The 20670-nt window shown below is 37.7% G+C and overlaps 1 protein-coding gene across 5 annotated transcripts in view; it reads left to right on the top strand.

Moving 5' to 3' along the window:
* The window catches only part of NFIB (nuclear factor I B), a 228415-nt gene that overhangs the window by 112769 nt on the left and 94976 nt on the right, over nucleotides 1–20670 (top strand). For all 5 annotated transcript variants that reach the window (XM_031449721.2, XM_031449725.2, XM_010988175.3 and 2 more), the window contains exon 3: nucleotides 17493–17546. In XM_031449721.2, the coding sequence (XP_031305581.1) occupies nucleotides 17493–17546 (54 nt within the window). The remainder of the gene's footprint in view (nucleotides 1–17492; nucleotides 17547–20670) is intronic.

A 20670-nucleotide genomic window follows, 5' to 3' on the forward strand; every position in this document is an offset into this window, starting at 1 on the left:
TGTACTCAGAACAGCGCTAGTGGGCTTCCGCCCTGGGGCCCACACTATGCATGGTGTTCCTGGGAGATGTGCAGTGTCGTGGGCCCAGAGATACCTCTCCTCCAAAGAAAGCTTCTTGTCACTAATATTTCAAAATGCAAAGCAGTTTTCTACCCTATTTTGAAAAGATCCCGTCGGAGGAATATGGGGCTCTTAGAGTGCCTGAAATCGAGCCACCTCCTACTTCTCATGGCTGTTGCCATTTAATAGAAGGGACGCAGTATGTTCTGCCTGTAGATTCAAGGAGGGTTCAGCATAGCCCCAATATTCTCTTTCGGCTTTTCATGTAAAATTGTCATAGCATTTTCTTCCTAAGCTCGGTTTAATTTTCCTTTGTGCCTTCTGTATCCTGTGATACACTGTCTCCGTCGGTAAGGATGAAACAGCCTTGAACATTTTTGGTCATTGTTTTGTTGCATTCCTAGATTTCGGCCCAGGTTACCTTTATAATTTTGCCTTTTTTCCCCCTCTAAATTATTTCCAAAGTTTGCTGGAAAGCTGCAGCCTCAGGGACACCTCTGCCTTTCTGACATGGCTAACAAACACTACACTAATGTGGAACACATGTTCTGTCGGAGTCTACCTATAGCCTTGGGTTCCAAATTTGCAACTTCAGCATCTTCCATTGAAAAGAAACAGCATATTTTTTTTTCTTAAACTCCCTCTTTGCTTCCCCTTGAACCATAGTCTTTTATAACAGTAATAAGGAAATGTGGTTATGGGTATAATTGCCATGAGGCAATTGCACCCTAGAGGACTGGCAGAATTTTCTTTTCTATAGCTGAGGGCTGGGCTCCATCAAGAAGCTCCATTTGCAAATAACTCAATTAGAATAATAACAATGTCTTTATTTTTATGGCAACTTTCCCTATAGAGATCAAAGTGCATTCGAGACATCCTATCAGGTTCATTGTTCCAATACCCCAGTGGACTGGAATAAAAAAGTTTTATTATAGCTCGTTTGAGATAGGCGGTTGTGGCAGAGAGAGGTTAGGTGACATCCCAGAGGTCACAAAGAAAGTCAGTAGGGGAACTGCAAAGAAAAATCGTGGTTTCCTGCTCTTCTGCACCTTATCAGGCTGTGTTCCTTCCTGGCCGTTGTAAAGGGTGAGAGTAAAGCAAACCTCTTTTAAGACTGCAGAATAATGTCGGTGAAAGTGTCTTGTCAATTGTCAGGTACCATTGCTATCTTTGCCTCTTAGTACAAAGCGAAGGTAAGAAAGAGCCTAACCGTCAGTATCTCGTTGTTCCAACACATGTGACGTGGGTTTTGCAAATTCTCGATCGATGGGGTCCAGGCTATAGTCTTCTTGATCATTAGTGAAAGACTAATGAAAAGTACGCTTATAATTCTGGATTAACTATAGCTCTTTCTGATTCTTAAACTTCAAAAATTCCATGAGATTGACAGCAAACTTTGGACAGATTAAGAAGCCAAAGAGCAGAGTTTCTCTGGTTAAATAACTACCTAACAAAGCACGGATCTAAGTAGTCTGATTTTTTTTTAATTAAGGTTTTTACTTATAGACTCTATAGTTCTGAGGGTGGGTGTGGGGAAATTGGGCCCTACTTTTTAGTGGGAGTAGGAGGAGAATCGGGAGTAAAATTGCTACTGATCTTCCAATCTGATTTCTAGGAGCCTTGGAGGACACATTCTCTTGGGAAGAGACACAGTGAGCGTGATGTTCTTAATGACTGTTGTTTGCTTTGAGGTTAAAGGTGGCATCTTTGGCATAGGGCTTTTGGCTCTATACGTGTCCCGTGTGCCAGTGTTGGGGACCGCTGGGAGTGGTGACCCTCCCTCCCCTCAGCAGGAACCCCTTCCTCCGGCCAGGAGCTGACAAATCAGAAGTGCCCCCAATTTGATCAGACCTTGCCTTCTAATGGGACAAATGAGAAGTTAAGCAAAATATAAATCCATGGTGTTTTAAAGCTCTCTCTTTGATTTTAAAAGTTCTCGAGTAAGTCTGTGTTTCTCCCCTTTAACCCAAGTAAATGAAGCTGTCTTCCACGTATCACAGATCCTCCCTGTCGGTCTCCTGGGAAGGGTAATGGCCTTGAGACTTTATCTCCCCATCACTGCACCTCTTGTTGTGTCGAAATGCTTAATGAATGTTAAGCTGAAAATGAATCCAGGTAAACAGGTGAACAGAAAATAAAGTTCAACCTATGTGATCCTGTTTCTAAAATAAGGTAGAAAAAAAAATCCATCTTTTGGGAACGTTTTTAGCTCAGTGAATGGATGGGGAGATAGACATTGTTCTCTACCAGTTGATTGGATTGTATCAGCTAATTTATTTCAGTTTTGGTAATTGCTAGGTGATATTAATAGAGAACTTTCCGTAATTATTTTATTATTGTTGATTTAGTTTTTCAAAGGAAAGTTTAAAAACCATTGTCCTAAGCGCCCCGTCGTTTTTCTTCCACATGCTTTTACTGAATTCCTGGGCTCTTTTTCCTCTTTTGTGGTGTTGATTATATTTTGGTTTTCATGGTGTGATATACACATCCGTCACATCACAAAAGATTCCTGTTCAGTGAAAACAGAACTGAGCCCTGTGGTCACTTTAAAAACACCAGGGTGGTCGGGAGCCTACTGTGAGGAGGAAGCTTTGGCTTGGGATCTAGATTGGGGTCACCTAACTTTTGTATTCAAGTTGGGTCTGGAACCTTGACTTCACTGGAGTCGCTAATCTTGCCATTGAGTAAACAAACCTTAATCAGTGAGAATGGTGCAGCAGCCCCATAGAAGTCTTCTCATTTATAGCTTGTATTTTCAAGCAAAATCCAAAAATGATTGTTTTCTTAGAGATTATTTCTCTATTTCGTATCCTTGCAAAATTAGCTAGATTTTTAAAATCCTGTCTTTACTGCATTAAAGTGCTCCTTAGTGACGGAGTTTGCTTAAAAATGGAAAATTTGGTCAACAGGCTGTAAAATGACAGGCGTTATTTTCTTTTAAGTAGCTGTTGCCCTTTCTTTCATTTCTTAACCAGTGTCACTGGCGCAGGGAGAAGGGCTGTGCTCCTCTCAGGCAGGTGACAGACGTTTGCAGATGGGCGGTGGAGGCTCTTAACATCGAACCATGCTGTCTTTGTTGGTTTCAGTTCTGCTTAGGTCAGTTGAACCAAAAGTCCTTCTCCTCTTCGGGGAGTTGAATGGTCCTATGAAGTAAATGAATGATTTTAGTCTAATTCTCGGGCAGAGAGACCACAGTTAACACTCCCTGGTGCCTGCGTTGACATCCTCAGCCAGCATGCCAAGACCAAAGATTTCCTTCCAGGACAGGCTTCACACATTATGGAGAAACCTAGGGGAGATCACCCTAAGAGATTTACTCTTTCCATGAGTGAATGAAAGAGAGAGAGAGAGAACAGAGACAGAGACATAGACAGAGAGAGACAGAAAAGAAGGTGGGTTGAGGAGGTACGGCCTATGTCCAGTATTTAAAAATCATTTGCTTATAAACTATTTCAGTGTTATTTTGTTCCATTACATCTGCTGTGACATTTATAAGTGGATGGGGATTTTCTGTTTATTGGCTTCCAACCAGATCTTCAAATACACTATTTGAACTCTTACACCTATTTCTGGGCCAATTATATCTGTCATAATTTCAGTTACCTGCTTGGTATAATGTAATCAATTCAATTTCGTTTGTTTTATCTTGTCTCTAAGTGAGTTATATATTCCTGTGTGATGGTTTTTAAATCACAGAATCCACCTAGAGAGTGAGAGTACATTGGAAGAACTGGGGATAATTTCTTATTTTGTGTGTGTGTGTGTGTCTGTATGTGACTGCAACTTATAGCGGTAGTGTAGACTATTACATGTGTAGTAGAAACCTGCCTAACGCTTAGATTCACTTTCTATCTGGCATTTAGCTTGCTGCCCCTTTACCAGAGAAATTTAAGGACTATTTCTGTCTTGCAACCACAGCATAATTCCTGTGGTATGTCTACTGTCATATTGTGGAGGTGTCTCTTAGCTTATCCACTGCACTAGAATTTTCTTGTCATAAATTTAAGGGAGGGATGGGAAAATGCAAAAAGTAGAAATTATTGCTAGGCTTACTTTGTGCTCATTTTATGTCTATTTATACAATAGCCCATTTTCTCTTTTCAATAAATATTTACTGAATTCAATTTACCAATTTTGTCTGAAGTGACACAGATTGATGAGATAGATTTCAGGCTCAGGTTTAAAAATGTTTAATAAGTAGTGACTTTCAGTTGATAATCTCTATCTTACGTTTGGTGGTAATTCTCACAAGCCTGGACAATAATGTTTAAGAAATAAGAAAATAAAACTTCAGTGAGGTGGGAGAGTTCAGAATGCTGGAGGGGGAAGCCAGGGACGTGGCATTACAGTGCAATGCTGGCAGCTGAGTGCACCCACCAAGCACCAGTGCCATCCTGTTAAAGTTTCGTCAGAAAAAGTTGGCAGCATGTGGACTGATGCCTTACGTTTTCTGTGATGTCACGTCCCTCTAGTGGGGCTGTAGTCTTGCACACTTGTAAAACATCGAGCATGTCTGTACTGTTTGCATTTGTGATTGTAAAGTTTTGGTATTGTGAGTTCATCTACTTCCCTAGACATCCAAACATAAACATTTTTGGTATGTCCTATTTGTGGAGTGTTCTGGTAAAGCGTCATAGATTCTGCAGTGTTAATTGAAGAAAATACTTTTGTCTATTCTTATTTTATTCTTATTTTGTTTTCCTATGTGAAAAATACTGGATGTCAAGTGAGTGAACTATTTCCTAGAGAAAAAAGAGTAATGTTGAGATTATTTCTCTTTTCAAGTGTAAATTGTTCTTATGTTGATGTATATTGGTCTCCATTTGAGACAACCTTTTGATTGTCTTCACATGATACTGTTAGCGATTCAGCTAATTGATAAGAAACTCAAAGTTGTTTGGGTTGTGAGATATAAATATAATGTTGTATAAAAATAATTGGACTCAATAAATTGACCTAGTCAAGGAGTAGAGAGTCATGTTTGTAGGAAAATCACATACACAAGAAAAACCCCAAATATCACGTAACTTGTTAGAAGTTGGTTGGAAAGGCTATGAGATGGTAAAAAGAAGAAATAGTAAACCTGGCTGGATGGATGGGAGTATCAGAGGATCTCCTGGAAGAGGTGTTTGTAGATTAAAATTTAGACTTAGATTGTAGATTTAGATTTAAATGGAAATTTAGATTTAGATTGTAATTAGATTGAAATCTAATTAATTAAATTAATTAATTAGATAAATTAAATTAAATTAATCTTTTTTAACCCTTATCATCTTTATGTGTCAAGATCATGCATGATAAAGATTCTGGAATAGAGCATTTCAGCCTCAGTACTGAGTGGTGGCAGTGCTTTCTCACGTTTTTAAATGAGCATCATAACAAATACTTGAAATGTATTAATAACCTAAGTGGTTTATTTAATTTAATACTGCTGATTCTGTTACCTGACATCCATTTTAGAGTGACAGATATGTCACTGTAAACTTCAAAAAGCACATGTATCTGTGAGGATCCAGAAAAGAGCTCTGACCAGAGTCCAGCAGAAAGAGCTGCATGGGGAGACCAGTTGTGACGGTGTTAGAACAGGTGGGAAGTCAGGCGGGCAGTGAGGCAACCCAGACATTAGCAGCAGCAGGACCCACTGCCACAGCTTGGGCTGGGGGGATAAAGGGCGGAGGTGGAGTCACCAGAATCCTTGGGGACCACAGAGAGGGACCCACCCCGTGGAAGGTAACACCACAAAGGAGATGTAGCCATTGCTTGGAGGCACCTGTTAAAAGTAAAGAGAAGGGAAGAAACACCTCCCCTTTTCCTTTCTTCCCACTCTCCAAATTTCCCAGCTCTCACCAGTGCCTCTCACTAGTTGGATCTAACTTGAAGCCACTTGTTAACAGAGCTGGGAAATGTAGTTGGCAGGAACAGATAAGAGGTGGCTCTGAGGACAAATGATGACTACATGGTAATTCTGATTTTGGGGGTGCAGTGAGGGGATGAAATTGAGATAAAGTTCAAAACATTAATTTTGTGGGTGGGATTGAGTTTGCACGATATTATCCAAAGCCTTATCATACTTGTTTTTCTTACTGGCTCTGAGTTATCAATTTTTTTTATCCTGCTGGAAAATGTAGTTTATGTCTTTTCATCATAGCATTGTTGTTAGACACTTCTGAAAATCTTCTGTGAATGATCTTAGTGGTTAATCTTTAAATGTTAACATACTTTAAATGTCAGGAACTTTTCAATCTTCTCTAATTAGAGCCAGTCTTTAAAACTCAAAACAACAGGTGACAGGCTGAGTTGTTCCGATGGCAATCAGTGGCTCTGACAAAGAATTCTAGACTTCCTCTCTCTCTCCTTCTTCGTCTTTTGGAGGTATGCGGAACGAACCAGGAAGAAGTTCGACTGCCCTTGTAATAATCAAGCACTGTCTACAACTTCGAAATAATGATGTGGGTTCTTGGTTCTTTTGTGGTTGTGTTTGGAGGTTGGGTATACAGTGTAGTTCGTTTTTTGATTGGAAGGCAATGTCAGCTTTGAAATGGCAGCGTGATTATCAATTTGGAACGTCGAACATTAGCCATGTGTAATGTTATGTGCAGTGAAAATAATCTTGGCGCGCATGGGGGATGAGTCTGCCGTGAAACACTTGAAGTTGTTCTGTGCTAATATTTTGTCACATCTGGAAGGCATTTGATGTATAAAATTACATAGGTTTGATACCATTCAGGGTTAAGACATATGGATGGGACATTATGCAGAAACTTGTTCCTTTTCATACTCTTTGGATTTAGCTTAGAGATTTTTGAATCATAAGGAGTCCATTTGAATCTCCATTAAAGATAAACTGAGTAAAATGACAAAATGGAAGGCATTTTGAGCACATGGTACACAGCCTTGTGCCCTGGTCCTCTTGATTCCCTTCTTTGAAATGGATAAAGCGAGTGGACACCCCTCCCATCATTTTTTTTTCTCATTTCCCAAATAACCACAGTAAAAAACAGGATTTCATGGTAGGTGTCTGTAATAGGCTTTTTATTATTCTTGGTTAAAATTACTTGTATTTTTAACTTTCCTCTTAAAATCACCTATTGAGAAAATATCACCCCATAAAATTAATAATAAATCTTCATATTTCTGTTGGGTTATAAATTTTTCAGTTCTTTCAAACGTATTATTCCACTCATTAAAATAATCCTGAACTTCTCTTGAAAAAAAGGAAAAGCCATGTTTGTTAGCCGTTTTGGGGTTTTTAATTTTATCAGTGAAATTGAGTTACTTGTCTCTCATGCACAGTTTGAATTTGCAGGAGGAAGTCACTGTCTCCTCATTCATTTCCTCATTTTATCCTTTTTAAAAAAATGTTAGCTCACATGATGTATTATTCAAGTAGTTTTATTCCTGGTAAATTAGCTTTTGCCCTGAAAACATGGGGACAGAAGTTCTTTGAACCACTTATCAAGGAACTGTTAGCACACTTAATACCATTACCTGCCACAGCAGCAAGCTTCCTGCCTCATCAAGTGATTTCTCTGATTTTTTTTTCCTCTGATTTTATGATAAAGTTATTTTATAAACAACAGCAGTGATGAATGTCTGACATACAAATCTACTTTATCTTGGTAGATTATCTTTGCCCTACTGTATTACTCTGCTAATTATTATGCACCTTTGAGTAAATGTATACATTTATATGAGTGTATCATCATAGACTTATGAGCCAGGATTTAATAATGAAGCAAGGGCTAATTATTAATCAGTTACTAATAACAGGGTATGTAAAAATCCATCCAGTTTCTTTTTGTCTAAGCTCATATAATGATTTAAACCTAAACATTTTAATCATTTGGTGAAGTATCTTTTTACCTAAAATAATGGAAAACTCTAGATAAAAAAAATTTCTTTTTAGGAACACTTGCTGGTGATAAGATGAGCTCAGAAAAAAATAAGAATATAACTTTTTGATCATTGATGGCATCTGTTGCTGAATTTATGTTTGTAGAGAATTTGCAGACACTTGGAGAATAGACTATGTGTAGATGATAAGCAAATGGGTAAGAGCTATGATTGGCATTTCTGCAAATTTAATCATAATTTGAGAGAGATGAGAAGTATTTTAAGTGGTATCAGCCATCAAGGGCTTGTTCACTGTAAAAGAGTAGTTATTTATTCAGCAAATATTAATTGATTGTCTTCCTTATGCCAGGAATTATGCTAGGCAGTGAATAAGACTAACATGTGTCTTGACCACCTCCCCATCCCCTGAATTTTACAGCCTAGCAGGAGACCTGGACACTAATGCAGGACTTCAATCACCTGTGCTGTTAGTGTTTTCAAGGGGGAGAATAGAGTGAAAACAGAGGAGGACTAACTAGATGGGGTTTTTGGCGGGGGAGGGCGGTGGGTGTGGGAAATTAAACCTTAAAATGTATTTTAAAAAATTTCCCACAAATATTTTCCCGCAAATATTAGTGCATATTTTTACTGTTGTTGAAGTTATTTTTTTCCCCTCTTATCCTTATTGGAAATGACTAAGGCTACAAACTCTTACTTTTTTTTCTTATTCAGTTTTAAGTGATTGGGCAAGATGAAAACTGTTTCAGGCATGAAGTGGTTTGCTTAGGGTCAGAGTACAAGTGTTGGCAGTTACCGAGTGGAACCCAGGAGTTCTGACTCTCCAGACGGCTGTGAGAAAACATGTCCTGCTCCCTGAGAAGAAAGATTGCCAACAGAATATTAGAAAGTCTTATGTCTGGTTTTAATCTAGATAAACAATACTCTATTAAGTTTTGGGGAAATACGAGACACAGTGTAGCACAGGAAGGCCACGTGTACACAGAATGTGGTATGTGTAGGATTTAGGATCATGCGTGAAGACCCCAGAACAACATAAAGCAGATAAGTAAGTTACTGTGCCAGGTGGTGTAGCAAGTGTTGTTCAGGACTTTGGAAGTAAAGGAGCATTTATTTTTCCTTGCTCTCCTTCTAAGAGAAAATTTAAAACCAACAGAATCATAAATGTTGTGTTCGGTTTATGTTAAAATTTTGCATTGATTTCTCAATTTGCCTCAGTTATGCCCTTGAGTCTGATGACATCCTGGCTTTCATTTTCAGATTCATATTTCACCGACATTCTCTTTGCACTACATACCTTGCTATAAAATGCAGGTTTCTGGTTTCCAAGGGGGGAAAACAAAGTATATTACGTAGTATAGCTGAAATCCTCAATGTCTCCCAGATGGGAAAGACAGAACATTCATCTCATCTTTTCCTCCTGGATCTGGCTGGCTTTTGGAAAGGACCTCATCGTTTTCATGTGGCAGAGTGCATTGGCAAATTGTTTTTTGAAGTACGCAGTGGTGTGTTCATCTAATATTATAAGATAACAGGCAGCCTTTATGAAAGATTATAAATCTCACAACTCTCCTCAGAAACTTAAAATACAGCTGGAAATGTTTTGCTTCCAACAAACATGCAATCTTCATAAAATTGGAAAAGAAATGTTTTGAATAAATAATGTTTTGGTTTATTTCTCTCTAGTGCAAGATCTATTTTTTTCAGTCAAAATCATGCCATAAAACTCCTCCTTCTTCTACACTAACACCCTTGCCTCTGTATTTATATTTTGCTGGTGCATCTAAATTTTTTTTTTCTTTTTTAAAGTATGCCAGATTGCTTTGCCTTGTTTTTAAAGATAGAAAACTGGATTTGCTCCCAGGGACTCTTTCCCTAACTAGGCCGGTTTAAAAACTAAACAAGGATTGAGTCAGTTAATTAATTTAAATGAGATTACAAATCAAAAACATATTACGCAATCTTGATTTAATTACCACATTTTATTTACTTAATTGAAAACACACTGTAGAAAGTTAGCAATCTTGACAATAGACCAGTCTGGTGTCTTTGCATTCTATAGGCTCAAGGCTTCGAAAGCAAGAAGTTTAGATGATCCTGGTTGTGACCTTTGGTTCACTCAATCCCTGGATCAGTAGAGAGTCATTGAACTTAATCTTAGGCCAGAAAGGTCAGATACGATGATCCCTGCTTTCATTTGTCGGGGTTTGGTGCTAGTTAATGAAGCAGTGCAAACCTCCGGCCAGCCACGTTGGCAGGTTTCACACTTTTGCACGGGGGTCTTCCTGTCTGTCCTGGTGAATAGTCCCCTGGAATGAGTAGGTTTGATTTGCTCTCTTATGACGATGTGATTTTTTTTTTCCCCCTTAAATTTCAGTACCCTATGTTGTTTGGCTAATTCCTCGTGAACAAATTTTGGTCTTGGGCCCAAACAAATCCTTATTTTAATCTTTGCGATATAATGCTTTGAACCTAATCCTCCTGTTAAGCAGAAAAAGTGACTCTTTAAAAGAAAGTTTAATAATAGAACTAGTAGAATGTGTAGGGATAAGAAAAAGAAGGGACAGTAGGTATCTACTCTCTTGTTCTATATTTTCCTTTGGTTAAATAAGTTACTTTATCTGTAAAGGGCCTCCACATAACAACGTCTTTTAAAACGCTGCACTCTGCTGTATTTGAAAATATGTTTTTTAAAAAGTATTATCCAATAGAAAGGGAGATCTGAAGGTGTGGGTCTTCAGATGGAAAATAACCTAGATTAAAAGGCATGATTAAAAATATGTAAGAAGCTGTGTCTCTCATATATATATTATTTTGGTTCCGTTAAAAGTATTCAGAGAGGATTAATTTCTCTTCCTGCTCACAACTGGGTTTAGGGGAATGGATACAGACTCAGCAGAAATGTGTGGAGGACTCCGGACTCCATTAACAAAGTGACAGAGCCAACACTTCCCAGGGACGCTGGTTAATCAAGTTTTGCAATGAAACGGGTGTCGTAATATGTAACGTCCTCCTGAGAAGAGACGGAGAGACAGACAGAGAGAATGAGCGTTTTCTCACACATTTACATGCTATGAGAGATAAGAAAACAGTTTTCCTGTGTTCTTTTTTTGTGTTATTCTAATAAACATTTAAAGGCGGAAGAAGAAAATAATGTAAAACTGGAGTTTTGTGTTGCCCCCAGTCGATGAAACAGTCCTCCATTAAAACTGAAGCTGTATGGTTTTTAACTCTGCTGGAGAAAACTATGGCAAATTATGTAATCGGAATTGTGATTACAGAGAGCTAACTCACTAGAAATCCCAGGGAAATCATCACTCCTTGTAGAAAGTAAACTGCCAAGAGGGAGGCGGGCACTGCGCGGAGGGAGGCGGGAGACGGAGAGGGAGGTTGTCCGAGAACAGTTTTCTCCTCTCTCTTTTTTTTTTAACAAGGTGAATATTTCAGTCTTACCTTTTGTTTCCTTGTTATAAAGTGCATGCGTTTGTATTCCTTCCTTCAAGTTTTTGTGTGTTTCTTATATTGGCTTTTCTCCTTCTTAAATGATTCTTTCCAGCATACTATATATTTAGGTTGTAAAAATACACTGCTTCAGCATGTTGGTAGCTAATAATGTTTTGGAGAGAAAAAAGGGGACTATTCCAAGCCTTTAGAAGACTCTTGCGGTATTCTTTAGTTGACAATGGGCTATTTCTTTACCTGCTTAAAGCAAAGGAATATGACAAAGGGGCCCTTTATCACATGATGACTAATTTTAGTTCTAGCAGGAGGCTATCTGTAGGTTAACAGGTCACAGTGTGGGTTTCATTTACTCTTCTGATATCCCTTGATATAAAAGCTATATTGTTATGGAGTCATAGAATTTTAGAGCCAGAAGGGGCCTGACAGGTTAGTTTGTACATTCCCTTCTTTGTACCAGAATGATTATAAAATCAAAATCACGCCTCTCAAATTTGGTTTCCCTGTTGATACTCAAGTCATGGTGTCAGAGAATAAAGTGAATTCCTGGAATAAGTGTCATCTTGGGGTAGAAAGACAGCTTATGTATCAAGGTCATCCAGACCTTCTCAGCCTCCGGCTTGCAGACTAGGGGTCTGCTTCCTGGACCTCCCCCACAAACACCTCCTTCCTTTGTAGGAGAGAGCCAAACATTAATTTCTGACTTGAAATAGTTCCTCTTACCTACCCCCTCCCATTTCCAGATATTCCTTTGGAAATTAAGGGAAGCAGAGCTGAGACTTATGTTAGGCTGGGAGATCTAGCCCTGGGAATTATATCTCTGTCCTCTTTCCTTGTCACAGGAGGTTTGTGTGTTTTAATTCTAACGTATGTTTCTGCACGGAGGAGGCATGCCTCCTCTCTTCTTTGTGCACTTTCATAGTGTGTAGTAGACCAACTGTTTTCTATTCATTTGACTTGCCCAACCAAATGTGTCAGGCATTATATCAAAGATTAAGGCCATAAGCTTAAGAAGGGCAGTATCATTGCCTTTACATAGTTCAGAATCTAAAGTAGGTGACCTCAACATGGAGGAAAAAGAGGGATGCCACATGCAAGGACTCAGGTGCATCGAATGGAGGTGACACACGTGGAACTGAAAGGCTAAGATATGACCCAGGTTTGGGTAGGACCAGATCAAGGGGCCTTGAATGGCATTCTGAAACTTTGGGTTTTTTTTTTCTATATGTTTGGGACTACATGTAAGAACTTTAGCAAGGAAGAAGCTTAATCAGTTTTAGGTTTTAAAGAGATCACCTTGGTAGTAGAGTGGAATATGTACCAGGAAGATGTAAGATCTGTTCATTTTTCAAGACCCTGTTCCTAAGTACCTCCCTCTCATAGCTTTTATGACATGCCCTTACTCATCCGTCACAGGAAGAACCAGTTATTTCCACTTGCTATATACTCATTTATAGCACCTATCACAGTTTATTTTTTAAAATTTGTATATTTATTTCTGTTTGAGTAATCTCTGAGCTTCTAGAAGGAGTAGAATATATATTCTTATTTTTGCATAATATTTTAAAGGTCATTATTGTAAATTAAATAAATGGAAATTTAATATACATTTAATGCACATTTATGGAGAATCTATTGTGTTCCATACATCAACAACTGGAATACAGAAGATGCCCTGTAAATCTTATTGATTCTCATTTGTTTGATGTTTACCTTAATGACTTTCAAAAAATCACTCACAGTAACCACAGCAAATCATTGAATTTGTTCCCCTTCCCCAGAAAGTTAATACGCAGTAACAAACATTTAAAAGGTCATTATTTTTTATCTTATACCTTTTTAGACGTCCACCAGATTATCAGTAAAACATTAGAATTTCCTTTGTTTAGCAGGGAGAATTCAAACTAAATTGATTTAGAGTTGGCCTCTTTTTAAAACATCAATTAGTGTATAGACTTCAATGGTAAAAATTATTATTTCCAACTTAGGTAGAAAAAGTAGCTAAAGGTGTTTGACATTTCTGAAGAAGGTTTTGAATGTATTGCTAAATGGTGGGAAGGAGGAGAGAAATTAGGGGAAGGTAAAGTTCCCAGAAAACTTTAATCTAGTGAAAGATCATTTGGCTCTGCATAATTTTAAGATTGCATCATAACCACTGAAGAGGCAGTGTGTCTGAATGAGTGACCATGTAGAGGAGAGAGGTTTTAATAGTGGCCATGTAACTTTGGACAAGCTATTTAAATCACTTCAGTGTCTTCCATAAAATTGAGTCAGCAGAGAAACCTGGTTTAGCTATTGGTAGAGCCATGAAAGTGGCTACTTTTTAAAGGAGTGGATGGAAGGATTGAAGAAAAATGAATAAGGATTATTATGTAGGGATGAGAACCTTTTTCTTATTCCTAGAGAATCTTTAACCTGGGGGAGGAGGAAATGATTGAGTTTAAAAAGTATTAATTTACAAGTAGCCTCACGCACTATTCTTTTTGCTCGAAGATAGAGGATATGCTTAATTCATACTTTTAAAACAAAGAATGGGCAATATGAGAGTTTTGTAAGTATGTAATACAAAATGTATTTCAGTCCTCCATCATGTCCAGTCAAGTCAGGAAGACATGACACGTAGAAGATAGAGATTGTAATTAAGGAAGAGAAGATACAGTGTGGAGGGAATGACAGGACCCCTTTCGCTCTCTTTTTGTCTGCCACATCAAAAATCTTCTTTCTAGGCTCAAGACTCAGTTTGCTGGGCAAGCTCACAATCCCCATTCTTACCTCCCTTCTTCAAAGATTTCAGTCTTCTAGAAGGTAATTTTCATCAGGTGGCTGGTATCTACCGCCTTTTAAGCATGACAGCTTCCTGGGAACCTCAAAATGGCAACGGTGCCTTCCTCCCCTTTTGGGAGAATGGAATGAATGCATTTACACAAGAATTCTCAGGAGGGCCCCGCTCGCCCATCTTCGCTTGATTCACCACAGACAATTTGAGATGCTTACACAGGGATGGACAAAGTTCAGTCATACCCCTTTTCGCCCTTTCTTCCTGAGAGGCAGTGCATTTAAAAATTAGTCATTTTCTCAATGTGGCCTTTATGTTTAATAATATCTTCCATTTATTAATTGTGTAGGGTGTGTCTGACTGTTGCTTGCTGCTTTATATAGTAAAACCTTTGCAACGATTCTATAAGGTAAATGGTACTACAGTTAAAGATCAAGACCCCAAGACTCTAAGAGTTGGGGAATTTTGCACAAGATCACTAGTGAGGAACAGAGCCAGGATTCACTATAACACATGAAGTGCGCACGCACGTGCACACACACACACACACAGAACTTGAGCAAATGATGGAAGTGGTTAAATAAAACCTTTGGGTATAGAGAAATTTGACCTAGGTGGTGAATTGGAAGGGTTTTAGATGTGGTCTGAATAATTCGTTCTCTGAAGTTAACCACAATAGCAGTTCATTTTTGGTTTCTCTGCCAACTGCGACTCCCTGGTTACTTCTTTTTCCAGCAGTTGGAATTAAGTGACCGATACAAGGTGACATAAGACTTAAGAGTAAGTTAGAGCGTTAGAATTTACAGTCTGAAAAGTAAACGTTCTCTTTCTCCCTCCCTGAGAGGGCCTGTCCTGTGTTTTGGGGACCCAGTATATGCTATTTTACTTTGTGAGAGGGCACAGACGTTGGATTAGGAGGGAAAATCTGTCATCGTGTGCCAGTAAATGCCAGATTATTTTAGAAAGTGGAATTATTATTAAAAGCAAGTGTGTGACTCAAATTTAGGGTCTACTTCAGCTTTCCCGCAAATGCTTGTGGCTTTTTTAGAAATTACGTTTTTTCAATTGAGGAAGTTGGTCTGAAATTGTTGGAAATGGTGGGAAATGGTAATTTGCAGCAGAAAAAAACAGGATTTTCCCAGTGGGATGTTGTGGTAACAGGGGGCACCATTGTTCTGATGACTGTCTTAAGAATGGAAGAGACCTTTAATCTTTACTGGATACAAATTTCAGTAACCAGATGTTGGGAAAGAATTTTGTGGTTCCATTTCGAAGTCGATCTAATTAAACATGCTGGAGCTCCCGTAATGTCAACGATGACAGCCTTAACCTGCCTCATGTTGTGTCATCATGACCTCGAGGGATGCAAATGTGGATGGAGTAGCTTTAGAGGGAAAAGTTAAGCGTGGGGAGGCTCTGGTCAGTGGGTGGGTTATGCGTAAGGAGGAACTTCTCAAAGTCAGTTGAGAAGTTAAGCTGGAATGTAGTATCAGTGCTGAGGGGCGTTTGTCAGAGGAACGCGAGGCAGAAATAGCCGAGGTTGCAGCAAAATAATGTAATGTATCGTCTTTATGTAACTGTCATACTCTGTGCCGGGAAAGGGACCAGTGTTGTACCATCTTTTATAGGAATATAGAAAAAGAAAGCTTAATCTCCTAAGTTATAGGTTCCTGAGTCTTGCCTCAATTCTAGAAAAAACTAATAGAATTCATGGAGGGTGAGAGAACCTTTTAGAGAGTACCTAACTCTCTTTGACTATCTGCAAGAGACTCTAGCCAGAATTCAAGCTGCAGAGTATAGTCCTTACCAGTCTCCTTTCCATTTGGGGAAATTAGAAATGAGTTGAAGGATAATGTGGGAATCATTAAATATATTTAGTAAGATTTTATAGAAACTGTTGTAGGATTAAAAAAAAAGAAAGAAAGAAAAGAAAAAAAAAAGACAAGGAAGTGGGATGAAGCAGCGAAATTCTGATCTCAGCATTAAACCTAGTTAGCAGCATGAGACAAAGGGCACAAATAAATAACCAAGTTTTCTACAGAAAGAAACCATCAGAATGTCATTGCATTTGCTGGTAGAAGCAGCAATTGCAGTATGTTAATAACTGAGAAGGAATAGCAGAGTAACCCTGCTGAAAAAATTAGCGTAGGATTTTTCTGCTTAAATAAGATAGGAGGAATCCCTGTTTTGGGTACAATGGCAAGATTTTGGGAAAGAGACTTGTCCGTGACCACCTGTCACATTTTGTTGAAATTAATGCTCAAGTTCAAAATGGCCTTTTCTAGGCAAGCAAAGAAGGCTTCTGAATCTGAGCCCTCCATTCCTCCGGCGTTTACCAAAAGCCTAGTGCATTCACAGCCACGAGCTGAGACAAAAGTAGACAGAATCTCTGCCTCTGCCCAGGAGCATGCAATTTAGCTGGGGAGACAAAACTTAAATACTAGAACCAATAAAGGAAGATTACAAAGCAACCTGCAAGTAAGTGTATAATCATATGGCGCAAATGACACAGATAAATGCAGAGGGGACGTGGAGGAAAGAGGAGTGAGCAAAACACAACAGCGTCGAGCAGTTAGGGAAAACATGTTTCCTAAGAGTCGGCTGGCTCCCATGTTCCTTTCTGTAGCGTTGATGAGAAATAATGCAGGATAGGAAATTCAGATCCTCTCCATTGATCCCTTCCTCCTTATCTGCAGAGTCTGTCTGTCTATCACAGATGGAAATTAAATTGATCCAACAATTTGCTCTCCACAAAGCCATGTTGGTTTCTACCTAGTAATTTATGCCTTTCTTGGTGTTTGCAAATCGATTTGCTATTATGGGATGCAGGCAAATCTGGGCCTGGATCCAGTAGGTTGGGGGATTGTTGGAGTGGATATGTGTGTATGTGTGTAAAATCCTAGAAAAATGGACTCTCATTTCTGTGTACTTTTACTCATTGAATAAAAACATTTTCAGGTTTTTTTTAAAGCATGTTTAATTGCACTCAGATTGCATTTTTAGGGAATATATCTGCTTTATTTCATATTGCTCCTGACAAGTCCAACCTGTAAACTACCTTCAGTGGCTTTAATGCCACAGCTTTTGTTTCAAAAAGAAGCTTTGCTCTTCCCCAAGAATATTATAGATGTATATTTTTTTTCCTTTTGACAAAGAAATAGGTATAGACATTCATCTAGTTTAATAAATAAAACATTGCTGCTGAAAGGCTTAGGAAAGTATACTTTATTTAAACACTCAACTTCATTGTTCTACCTTAAAAAAATTTTTTTAAAGTCCTTCTGAGGATTGTGAAATTCTTTCAAAACAAATTAAAAAGAAAACATTTTCTGTGATTTCTTTATAGATTCTGGACAATCAGGAAGTCCAAGCCACAATGATCCTGCCAAGAATCCTCCAGGTAAATATGTGTTCCAGGACATTTGCAATCTGACATTGTTGGAGAACAAAGGTACCACTGTATAGATAAACACCCTGTAATTGGTCAGCTGCCTATTTTGTTCTGGCTGGCAGGTATGATCGGGACAAGATGTGATTCTGTTTAGGCCCTTCACAGCGGCAAGTACTTCCATATTGGCGTCATCAGCATGTACCTAATCACCAGTGTTTTACTTTTTGTTGGTGTTTCTTTGAAAATGAATGAGCCTGTGTATCTTTCAGGTGCTAAAAGTCACTGCTGTTTGAAGAGCAAAAAAAAAAAAAAAAAAAGATTTCTAATCTTTCTTTTAAAATGTACAAGAAAAAGTAAACATTTTCATACTCAATATAGTTTATCAAATCTCATTACTTTAAAAAGGGGGTTTGTGGTGGTAGTTGGTGATGTTTTCAGTGCAGGATTTTTGCAAATGAGTTTTTATTCCATAAAGTTTTTATGGGATTCCCAGAATCAGGAAGTAATGAAAGGAAGACCTTTCTTTTAGTATAATATATGCCAAATACCCTCTCTGTTTTCAGAAGTCGTTCCAGATCTGAAAATAGCTTTTATAACTTGTCATCTTCATGGTTCTGTTTTTCCTAAATCTGAACATACAGAATTTTGATGTGGATTTATGAGTAGTATCTTTCCTCATGAGACACAAACTAGTGCAAAGAAAAATTTCTAAAATTTTAATCTCATAAAACATTTAATTATATCTGTGACTTTGATCAAAGAGTGCTCTAAGAATCAAATAACAAAAACAAAAACAAAACACACAAAAAAATCCAAACTAATCACATGTGCCCTCTAGCTCCCGAAATAACCTCATCTGTCTTCTCGTTGAAAATAACCTCCAAAATTTATAAAAAGTAGTGACAAATGTTCCCTCAGGTAACTTAGTTTTAGGTCCCTAATTGCTTCATCTTGTGATCATAATGCTTTGCTAACGTGAGGCTGAGATTCCTGAAGGACGCCAGACCTGCGACAAAATGTGTCAGAGCAATCCTTATTGAAAGTGATGTTGGAAAGATACAGTGAGGAAATAAGCGAGTGAAAATGCAAAGTCAAAACACAATATACTTTTTCTTTCTGAGTCCTGCCTATATTTTGTTTATTTTTATCTTAGGACACAATTTTTCCAACTACACATTAGCTTATTCTGCATTATACAAACTCATATTGTGTGACAAAAGTGGTATATACTTCAAAGATAAAAAGTTCTAATTAAACGGAGATTTAAAGTGTATGCTAAGTTGATTTTTCTTTCCTTTAATCAAAATCACTTAATATTACTATAAATTGGTTACAAACCATTAAAAAAAATAAGCTGAACAATTTTAAAATGTTAATTTCCAGTTAAAGTGATTATTTTATTTTTTTGTGTGGATGGGAGATTAGAACCAAGAAGGCAAACTATTTAGAATATAATAAAATTTTGTCAGAAAATGTCTGAAGTTGAGAAAATTTATTAGCTTATAATGTCTTCCGCTTTCCTAAAATTTCTTCTTTTTAGTTGACTAATGTTCTCTCTGCGGAGCATGATAGCCAAAAGTGAATTGTATCCAAACATTTTTTAAAACTTCCTTACTCATTTTACAAAGAACTAGGAGGGAGAGGGACCTTTAGTAGAAAAAGAGTTGATAAGTATAGTAAGTCAGACTAAACAAAGGATATGTTCTTTGCATTTGAATGACAGCTTGGTTTGGAATTAATAAAGCTGTTATTGTTTGAAATGCATTTCTGAACATGTACAGAAAGAATTATGCTCACTTAAAAATGTTCTCTACTTGAGCTGAATGAATAATCTTTGAATAGTTATGTAATGACAGAATTCGATTTTTCAATATTTGTCAAGAGCCTTGGTTAAATTTTCCTTGTACTACATTCAGTGTAGCACCTATTAATTTATCTGTTTGCATATAACATAGTTAACAGGAACAATCAAGGTGAAACACCTCTATTTTTTCCCTTTCAAATTTTCTTTGGAAGTCAAACCTTCTGGAGAACTGTGTCTTAAAACTGACATGTTGTAGGTAAATGCATATTATGATTAGTTGAATATTATATATTATAAATTGTACATCAGTTACCAGTTTTTCAGAGTTAGAATATAATAAAACATAAAATATCAAAATTAAATGGAATAAAATCAGAAATTTCTTTGCATTCCATCATTTTAACAAGCTTTGTGTATCACTATATTATGGATTTAACCACAGATTATGAAGGAATTCTATTTGATGAAAGTGTTTATTCTATAATACCTTGAAATAAATCAAGCCATTAGTAATATTGAATAGTTTCTAATTGGAAATGTGAAAAATCATAACTTATTAAGGTTTTTGTTTTACAGTCAATTGGGATAAATTATACTTATTATTAAAAGCTCCTTTTATAAGTATAAGCATGCTTGGTATTTTTAAAGCATTATTTATCTTTGAGAGCTTCTTTTCATCTCTGTTTTCTGCCTTTGGCTGAAATGCGACATCTCTGAAGTTCAGATTTAATATCTCGAGAAGGCACATTTATGGGCAAATTCCTTCAACTACCATAAGCAATGAAACAGTCAAATCACTTTGCTGCATGTCTTGCTATTACAAAGTGAAGCCACATTTTTGAAAAAGACCACCTCTAGTGCCAGCACTGTCTTATCGCTGGTAGTTTTTCGCTGGGAGGTGTGCAGCCCCTGAACATTGCCACCATCTACTCCTGTTTCTATTTCATAACAGCTTGGGAAAAGATAGCAAAAATTCAAGCCCTTTTGGAGGTAAAGGCTCTTTGAAATCTGTTCTCTACTCTTGACATAAGGTGGAATCCCATCCCATCAAACTATAAGTACAGATGCACGGGTCTCCCACAAACGGGGCACCCATCTGGCTTGGGTTTCTTCCAGCATCAGGATGACTATCTGACATGGAGACCACTTGTGGAAGGTGACCTTAAAGCTTTTCAGACTGTATTTTGGAACCTACATTTAGGCCTTTAGTTTTTAACCCACGTTTCCTAACTGGGGTTAGTACTTGGTGAGCAAACTAAACACAAGCATTTGAACAAATTTTGGGGGAGGGGGAGTATTTGACATTTGTTGCTTTTAAAAGTGTTGAAG

This window comes from Camelus dromedarius, chromosome 10 (assembly GCF_036321535.1).
Source record: "Camelus dromedarius isolate mCamDro1 chromosome 10, mCamDro1.pat, whole genome shotgun sequence".
Taxonomy (NCBI): domain Eukaryota; kingdom Metazoa; phylum Chordata; class Mammalia; order Artiodactyla; family Camelidae; genus Camelus; species Camelus dromedarius.